Source organism: Mytilus edulis, unplaced genomic scaffold (assembly GCF_963676685.1).
Source record: "Mytilus edulis unplaced genomic scaffold, xbMytEdul2.2 SCAFFOLD_553, whole genome shotgun sequence".
NCBI classification, from domain to species: Eukaryota; Metazoa; Mollusca; class Bivalvia; order Mytilida; family Mytilidae; genus Mytilus; species Mytilus edulis.
The window spans coordinates 48-9,587 of record NW_027269213.1 but is presented as its reverse complement, the minus strand read 5'-3'; the positions used below and the strand labels follow the sequence as shown (position 1 = coordinate 9,587).

Below are 9,540 nucleotides of genomic sequence, written 5' to 3'. Positions count from 1 at the left end.
CAACGCCTCCCTCTACAAAGTTTTGTTCATCGTCAACATCCCTCTTTACCCACGAGTGAACAACATGAACATTTTCTATTTACAATGAAGCTCAATATCCTATCTACTTTGGATAGTATACGAAAGTTGGAACATCGTGATTGACCAACAAGAAACTTTCGTCCTTTACAAACGTTTGAAGCTCAATAATATATCTGCTTTAGGTAAAAAACGAACGTTTGTACATTTTGTACGCCGGCGTTTTAAATTTGAGAATGATTTTGCTTAAGAAAAGTTTTCGCGAGGGCAACATATTTTTCCAGTCGTCATCATATTTAACGGAAAGATAAACACGAACAGGTTTCTTTTACATCTCTAATAATTTGTCATCTCGCAGTATCATATGTTGCCACATTTGTATGTATGTTGCTTTTCAATCTAGTCAGCGTTTTCGGCATATGTTGTTTTCAAATTTATTCGTAAAATTTAATATTCAGCTTTTTAAACAAGTCAGCGTTTTTGGCATCTGTTGTATACTGCTACGTTACGCTTCAGATTTTTAAACTAGTCAGCCTTTTTGGCATCTGTTGCTTCATACTATTTAAACATTACACCCCAAGTTTAGGTTATCATTTACACGCCTTCAATTGAAACACACAAAAGTTCTGCAGCTTATCTCTGAAAGATGTATACAACATTTTTACTTGTGTTGATGCTGGTTGCTAGTTGTTCAGGTAAGAAATCTCTAATTCGCTATCTTCAAAAAAGTTATACGAATTATGCTATTGCTCTTTTTTTAATTGATAAGTTTTGTGATCAATTTGATTTTTGTTTTATTTGAGATTTCCAGATGATAATGACACTACATGTCTCATTGGCAATCACACCACATCTGTTCTTTCTATAATAGCCAGCCTATTTGAACGTGTATCGCCCTTTTGTGTTGAGGCATAATGACTGCTTTCAGTACACACATTTTTGCTGGAATAAATTGTATTAAGATAATCAACACAATCATGTAAATCTGCTATTTTAGATCTTTTCATCCTGCAATCGACTTTTCTACTATTCTTATACCGGTGTATAGATAACACGAAGCGATATACGTATACTAGATATTGTCTCCTGGTATCCTTCTTCTGTTGCGAGTTAACGGTTATGTGAAATAATTGTATCACCAGCCCAGTAGTCAACACTTCGGTGTTGACATGAATATCAATAATGTGGTCATTTTTATAAATTTACTGTTTACAAAACTTTGAATTTTTCGAAATACTAAGGATTTTCTCATCCCCGGCATAGATTACCTTAGCCGTATTCGGCACAACTTTTTGGAATTTTGGATCATCAATGCTCTTCAACTTTGTACTTGTTTGGCTTTATAAATATTTTGATATGAGCGTCACTAATTGGTCTTATGTAGACGAAACGCGTGCTAAATTATAATCCTGGTACCTTTGATAACTATTTACGTCACAGTTCAATTTGGGATCCTCTTTTCAAAAATGAAATCAGCGATTGAGATGGATAAACATGTCAAAAATATAATATCAGGATAAGGACAATAGCTGTTAAGTGTCTTTAAATATCAGCTCTATTTGTACTCGGATCGACATGAGTAATTATAGCTCGCTGAAACTTGCATAACACCTGTTTCGTAGCCTTTGAATTAACTATAGAGGTGACCTCCGAACACCTCTGATGGTCATATATGATAAGCGATATGAACATAAATTTAGATATAGATATGAATAGAAAGTGAAATCGTGCAATTGGATTTTTTAGGTCTATTTAATTTTATATCATAGATTAAATCAACGTTTTTACCAGCATAAGAATGATATCTGTTATGTTTACCTTGTTTCACTTCCAATGTTGACATTCGTTTGTTTTCTATAACCAACACACGCACATATCATGCGTTATCCATCTCTAGCTGAGCCGGGGCTTTAATTGAAGTTCACATACATTCGGATTCAATGAGGTCGAATTATTCACTTGCAATTTATCTATAGTAATTTTGCCTTAAAACAATTCTTATTCGTTTTCTATATTCTGTGATTTTTCTTTAAAACTTGTTATTGTCATTTACGTTTTTGTTTTATTAATATGAGATTTGAATGGGATCCAGTTCTTCTTTGGTTGAATTGTACGGTTTTCTCTTGCTGTATTTGTATTTAACGTGTATGTCGAAATAGGACTGTTTGAATCAAACTACATAATTTATGTAATTGCTGTATTTGTATTTAACGTGTATGTCGAAATAGGACTATTTGAATCAAACTAATGACTTAAAATTAAGATTGTTTATCTTGCTGCATATCAGTCTATCTTTTCTGGGCTTCACTGGTCTAGTTTCCTTCATTTATATATACGAGTTAAAAATAGCATTTTCAAAGAATTTATTCAGATGTATTATAATCTGTTATCTTATAAAATATATAAGTGACATTTTGCATTTGTCGTAAATATATACTTTTCTTATATTTATTGTTAACTGTGCTAGACTAGTAAAGTATTTTAATTATTAAATTCAAACAAATGAGGATTGTCGTTTTCATCGTCTGTACATGCATAAGATAAGATAAGATACAAAAATGTCTATTCCAAATAAAGGGCCAATGAAGAGCAAAGTAATTTAACACAATGATTTTGATAATTGACATAATAATATTGATAAACATCATATATAAATATTAATGTAATCATCTCAAATCTAAGATGTATAGATTGAAATAAACAATTAATTTTCCCATAGGCGACAATGGTAGCCTTTTTCGAGATACAGACTTTAGAAAGTTGATTTTCTTAACGAAACCTTGCTAGAATCAAAGAAAAGTTATTATGACAGTATTTTTTGGTCCAAAAAATATAGGTTCGCGTTGCTTTTCTTAGCGTATTTTGTACTTATCTCCCATGCCTATCAATTTTGCCCTTAAAAAAACGTGTCTTGTCCTAGCGTTGAAAAGTCATCTCAGTGCCTTTGGGGCTACGGAATAATTTTTATTTTGCCTTTTGTATAAAGCAGAGTGCACGAAGTCTCTAATAAAAAAAAAAGACGGGGGTGGTCGCACATTTCGACCAATCAGGATTAGTCATATTCTTAATTCTGAATACCATGTTATGCTCATAAAATGGCTGCGCCCATAAAATCTAATGGTGTATTGTAACCTATAACGACAGCCAAATAGAATGAAATTCAAAAGTGTGGCTGTGGCCATTGATTGACACATTAAATTCATCCATTGACTGGGACAATTTACGTGAACGTTTGTCTGTAACGACCACTGTTCCCGACGTACCTACGATAGACATTTAAACTGTTGGGTCACCAAAGGTTTCTTAATTATAAAATAATTCGAAAAATTAATCATGAATAACCTTTATGTTTGATTTATATAATTAGTATAAATTAACACATCGTGTTATTTCTGATTAATTTTTCGAATTACTTTATTAAGGTGTTGTGAACCTTTGGTGACCCCATAGTTTAAGTGTCTTTAAAAAGTACATAGTGTGCAGTGGTCGTTACATACAAACGTTCACCTAAATTGTCCCAGCCAATGGATGAATTTAATGTGTCAATCAATAGGCACAGCCACACTGTTTTGAATTTCATTCTAAGAATCATACAAATATATATATTAGTAAAAAAAAGCATAACAATTCTATCTTATATCATTAAAAATAATTGCATAATCCGTTGACCAGGATGTTGTCTTGTCAATATTGACCAGGATGTCGCTTGTCGATATTGACCAGGGTGTTGTCTTGTCGGTGTTGACCAGGATGTTGTCTTGTCGATATTGACTATGATAATGTCTTGTCGATAATGAACAGGTTGTTATCTTGGGACAGTGGAATCAATAGTGCTCTAGCGATGATGTTGCCTTGTTGGTATTAATCAGGATGTTGTCTTGTCGATATTGACCATGATGTTGTCTCATCTATATTGACCAGGATGTTGTCTTGTCGATATTGACCAGGATGTTGTCTTGTCGATATTGACTATGATTTTGTCTTGTCGATATTGACCATGATGTTGTCTCATCTATATTGACCAGGATGTTGTCTTGTCGATATTGACTATGATTTTGTCTTGTCGATATTAACCATGATGTTGTCTCATCTATATTGACCAGGATGTTGTCTCATCTATATTGACCAGGATGTTGTCTTGTCGATATTGACTATGATTTTGTCTTGTCGATATTAACCATGATGTTGTCTCATCTATATTGACCAGGATGTTGTCTTGTCGATATTGACCAGGATGTTGTCTTGTCGATATTGACTACGATTTTGTCTTGTCGATATTGACTATGATGGTGTCTCATCTATTTTGACCAGGATGTTGTCTTGTCGATATTGACTATGATTTTGTCTTGTCGATATTGACCATGATGTTGTCTTGTCGATATTGACTAGGATGTTGTCTTGTCGGTCGAAAATGATGATGACGATGTTGTCGTCAATATTGACTATGGTGTTGTCCTGTCGATATTGACCAGTATGGGGTTTCGGACAGTAGAATCAATAGTGATTTTGTGAAGATATTGTCAGTCATATACAGAGTTCAATTTGCCTGTATTTACCACGGAGATATCATTAGTCATTTGAGTTAAGGCTAACGTGTCGTCATAAATAATTGGATTTGAAACAAGCTAACGCGAACAATTTAATATTCTATCCTTTTTTGGTTTAGTTTTGTTTATCTAGAGGCAATAGTTTACAAAACTATAAAGAATTTTTATTTTCAAGTGACTGTGACATCAACATAACGTGTTGTTTGAACTATTTTCTGTTCTTTTTTAGGAAATGGTGGAGACACAAGATGCACTGCAGCCAACGGTTTTTGTTTCGACACACGTACAGCAGAAACTTGCAGCAGTCAAACTAAAGTTCCAGGTCTGTGTTGTGGAGCACATCGATCTTGCTGTATAGACGACTGTAAAGGTAAAATTGTTATAAATGTTATTTATTTTGCATTTTACAAAAGTATGTACAACATTTGAACATTATATCTTGCCCGACTGCATCCTTCTAAATAAAAGTATGTACAACCTTTGAACATTATATCTGGCCCGACTGCATCCTTCTAAATAAAAGTATATACAACCTTTGAACATTATATCTGGCCCGACTGCATCCTTCTAAATAAAAGTATGTACAACCTTTGAACATTATACCTGGCCCGACTTCATCCTTAATTATGCAATACAAACTTAAATTCGGAAGTCGTATGATCGAACCAACAACTATGCCGCCAGATTATTCGAACCGATTCGAGTGAAAGTGTTCAATTTTTTCAAGTGCAAAATCTTGGTGTCAACGGATCTTTGAGTTATTAGCAATCATATACAACATCTTCTTATTTTATATAAGAAAGTTTCAAACAATAAGATGTTCGTGCAATACAGGAAACCACATTAAGTTAATCGATTAAAGATCTTTGATAAACTTCACTGAACTAAATAAAAGCATGAATTAAAAAAAGAATCAAATCTGAATAATTATCCAACGAATAAACTAGATTGGATAAACAATTAGAATTAATAGTCCATTGACCATAGATTAAACAATTCGGATTAATAGTCCATTGACACTAAATTTGATAAACAATTTGGATTAATAGTTCATTGACACTAGATTTGATAAACAATTCGGAATAAAAGTCCATTGACACTAGATTTGATAAATATTTCGGATTAATAGTCCATTGACACTAGATTTGATAAATAAATCGGAATAAGTCCATTGACACTAGATTTGATAAATAAATCGGAATAAATCCATTGACACTAGATTTGATAAATGAATCGGAATAATAGCCCATTGACACTAGATTTGATAAACAATTCGGATTATTAGCCCATTGACACTAGATTTGATAAACAATTCGGATTATTAGCCCATTGACACTAGATTTGATAAACAATTCGGAATTATAGCCCATTGACACTAGATTTGATAAATAAATCGAAATAATAGTCCATTGACACTAGATTTGATAAATAAATCAGAAAAATAGCCCATTGACACTAGATTTGATAAACAATTCGGAATAATAGCGCATTAACACTAGATTTGATAAACAATTCGGAATAATAGCGCATTGACACTAGATTTGATAAACAATTCGGATTAATAGCCCATTGACACTAGATTTGATAAACAATTCGGATTGATAGCCCATTGACACTAGATTTGATAAACAATTCCTTTAATAGTCCATTGACACTAGATTTGATAAAGAATTCGGATTAATAGTCCAATAAGACTAAATTAAACAATTTTGATTAATAGTCCATTGACATTAGATTTGATAAATAATTCGGATTAATAGTCCAATGTCACTAGATTTGATAAACAAATCGGAATAATAGTCCATTGACACTAGTTTTTATGAACAACTCAGATTAATTATAGTTCAATGGCACTAGATTAAACAATTCGGAATAAAAGTCCATTTACACTAAATTTGATAAACAATTCGGATTAATAGTCCATTGACACTAGATTTGATAAACAATTCGGATTAATAGTCCATTGACACTAGATTTGATAAACAATTCGGATTAGTAGTCCATTGACACTGGATTTGACAAAAAAATAGGATTAATAGTCAATTGACATTAGATTTGATAAATAATGCGGATAATTAGTCAATTGACACTAGGTTTGATAAACAATTTGGATTAATAGTCCAATGAAACTAGATTTGATAGATTAATCGGAATAATAATCCATTGACTTTATATTTGATAAACAATTCGGATTAATAGTCAATTGACACTAGATTTGATACAAAACCATGCTCGAGTAGACCAGTAAATTACGTTTTGTGTTTCAATTTTCTTTTTCTAACATTTTAGTTCTGGAGTAAACTTTTAGAAAATATTAATATGATTACTATACTATGGAAGGTTTTAACAGAGTTGTTTTTATTTTAATTAACAGATGATGTCGCTTGCACGTGTGAGGGTGAATGTACCGAGGGTAGATTTGAAAGTGGAACCTGTTGCGATGGTCAAAAATGTTGTAGAGAAGCATGTGATGGTACGTTAATTTTAATATCCTTCACTAAACTGAAACAAAGCAAAATCTTTTTGAAATATTTATACACACACACATACGCACGTCTTTATATTGTTTATAACTAATGTGGATACATGTGTAAATGTCAGAAAGACATGCAGATAGCAACAGGAATAACAGTCGGAATTAAATGAACTCTCAAGTCATGTGTGACGTATCAGTATGATAGAGCTCTGCCTCTATACATTCTATTGAAGTGTGGTTAGGTGTTTTAACAGGATATATCTCTAGCTATGTATGCATGTTGTCAACTTGAATTATACCGACTTCGTCGTCAGGGTAAATTTGGTACACATATGCATGCATGTAAAGTAAGACCTGAAGCGCTGACAAGGTTATGCTCATTGTTGAAGGACGCATTTCGTACGACTAAAAATGCTAACAAGAAGCTCTCTTACAATAATATTTCCTTGACTTCCTGACCAATGCTTTAGTTTTTGTTTTTTATGTACGATAGTCTAAGTAAAGCTATATATTCAAATTGCAGATGATTGGTGTGCAGATGGAGGAGGAGTATGTGCCAGCGTATGTGAAGGACAAACCCCTCACGAAGTAGGCGAATGTTGTGGCGGAAATAAGTGCTGTAACAGTAAGCTATACTATACATGATAAGAAAACAGAGAGAGAGAGAGGGATAGCGCGAACAAAATTGAGACAATGAAATATAGGAAGATAAAAACTTCTGTATACTTTCATTATGCTATTGACGAAAAAAATGGCTGTATCTTTATATCTGCGCTCCCACCTGAAAAGAATATATAAATGTAAAGAAAGCAATTTTAGTGTGATTTTGATAATGAAAATGAGATGGTAGATTTTAAACGATTTAGTGTACTGACAGGCTACATACGAAGGCTATTCAGTTGTAGCTACTTAAAAAGTATAGGTTCTTTAAAGTCATAAGAAACGAGTGACCGGTGAAAAATAATGTTCTTCCAATTCTTGAACCAATTCATACAACCATCATAAACTTAGTCTTCTGTTCAAGAATTTTTCATTTTTTTCGCATAAATTTCGTATAATCGTCAATTTTTTTTTCAATCGGTCAGTGTTGTTGTGAAAATATGGCAGGTAATTAAAGTTCGTGTTTTGAAGCCGAAGTTTAACGATTGTCACCTGTTTGTCAACAATCATCAATAAATCAACAAAAAAACATGGAAATTGAGCACGTGTTTATTCAGATAATAGTTTATTTTAAGGACATCCATGCGTATTGCGATCACCGGATTTTTACGAGATGGGTCACACTGAGGTCACTTTGCATACGGAAAATATGTCGGGGGGGGGGGGGGGGAATTGCTTCCTGGAAAGGAAACAATTAAAATAAAGTAAACTTCTTCTAAATATGAATAGATTAAAGAATTTTCTTTAGAAAGAACTATATATATGTAAACTATCCATTGAGTTATAGAATAACATATGCATTATTTTTTTTAATTTGAGGTTTCTTATGACTTTAAACATTAGCATCATGACAGAGTTAGTATTCACTTTAAATGCATTGACTATATATATATGTTATAGAGGATAAACCATGTGAGCTACTTGAAGGAACTTGCCAATTTGCAAGTGCAGACGATTGTAATGGTGGATTTTTAAATGGATTTTGTGCAACACCAAGTTACAAATGCTGTAAACCCTGTAAGTATCGTAAATAATATTCTGAATATTAATATATATGTCTTTTTGATTGACTTATGTCTTGTATACTTTGAATTATATACTTTTATAAATAAAATTAAAAATTATGATATTCAGATAAGGCACATTTAGCTTTTTTAGTTTGATATGAATGAGTAGATAATAGAAATGACTTAAACATGTTACAGTTAAAATATTAAAGCGTGCAATCCATGAGTTTAAATGTCTTGCTTGCCAACATTGTTTGGTTGTTTGCTCATGCATTGTAATTAAGATTGACACCTTAATTCAATAGGTAGGTGGATGCTTTAATATTTTAACGGTAAGCAAATCAATCTTCTTTTTTGATACTCCAGTTACTTATACAAATAACAATAGTATTCATTAATTTGTCAGGGCCTACATCTAATATAATTGGCGTTTATCATTTTGAATAATTCATATCGTTTTTACCATATTTCGTATTTGTAAGGCAATTTTTATTTATCATAAACTTTCTCCAGTATGCTTGAATTTCGATCTTCATAACTGTACATTAGTGTTAAGATAATGATTGGCAAAAAGAAGCACCTTCGATTTGTATAATCTTTTGATTTGTCATTTTCATGAAGTATAACTAGTAAAGTATTCAACGGTATTATTTCCATAGTTAGATACAACATGTGAGAAGGTATTCTAAAACGAACAACATTACTCTTATTGGAATTGACATTCAAAATGAATGAATGTAGACTATTTTGATTTAGAAAATTATCTGGATTTTAATTCCAGTTATTGGTCTTTTAACACTACATTTGCCGCAACATTCATATTGCCTAAGGA

At 32.3% G+C, this 9,540-nt stretch overlaps 1 protein-coding gene across 1 annotated transcript; it reads left to right on the top strand.

Annotated features, from left to right (window-relative positions):
- Positions 1 to 620: 620 nt before the first annotated feature.
- Positions 621 to 8,718, top strand: LOC139509689 (helofensin-3-like; the record flags this gene model as incomplete). The annotated part of the gene is made up of 5 exons (XM_071296234.1): positions 621 to 713; positions 4,795 to 4,935; positions 6,940 to 7,038; positions 7,565 to 7,666; positions 8,602 to 8,718. Coding segments are annotated over exons 1-5 (508 nt in total), but the record flags the coding sequence as incomplete, so codon positions are not given.
- Positions 8,719 to 9,540: the final 822 nt, after the last annotated feature.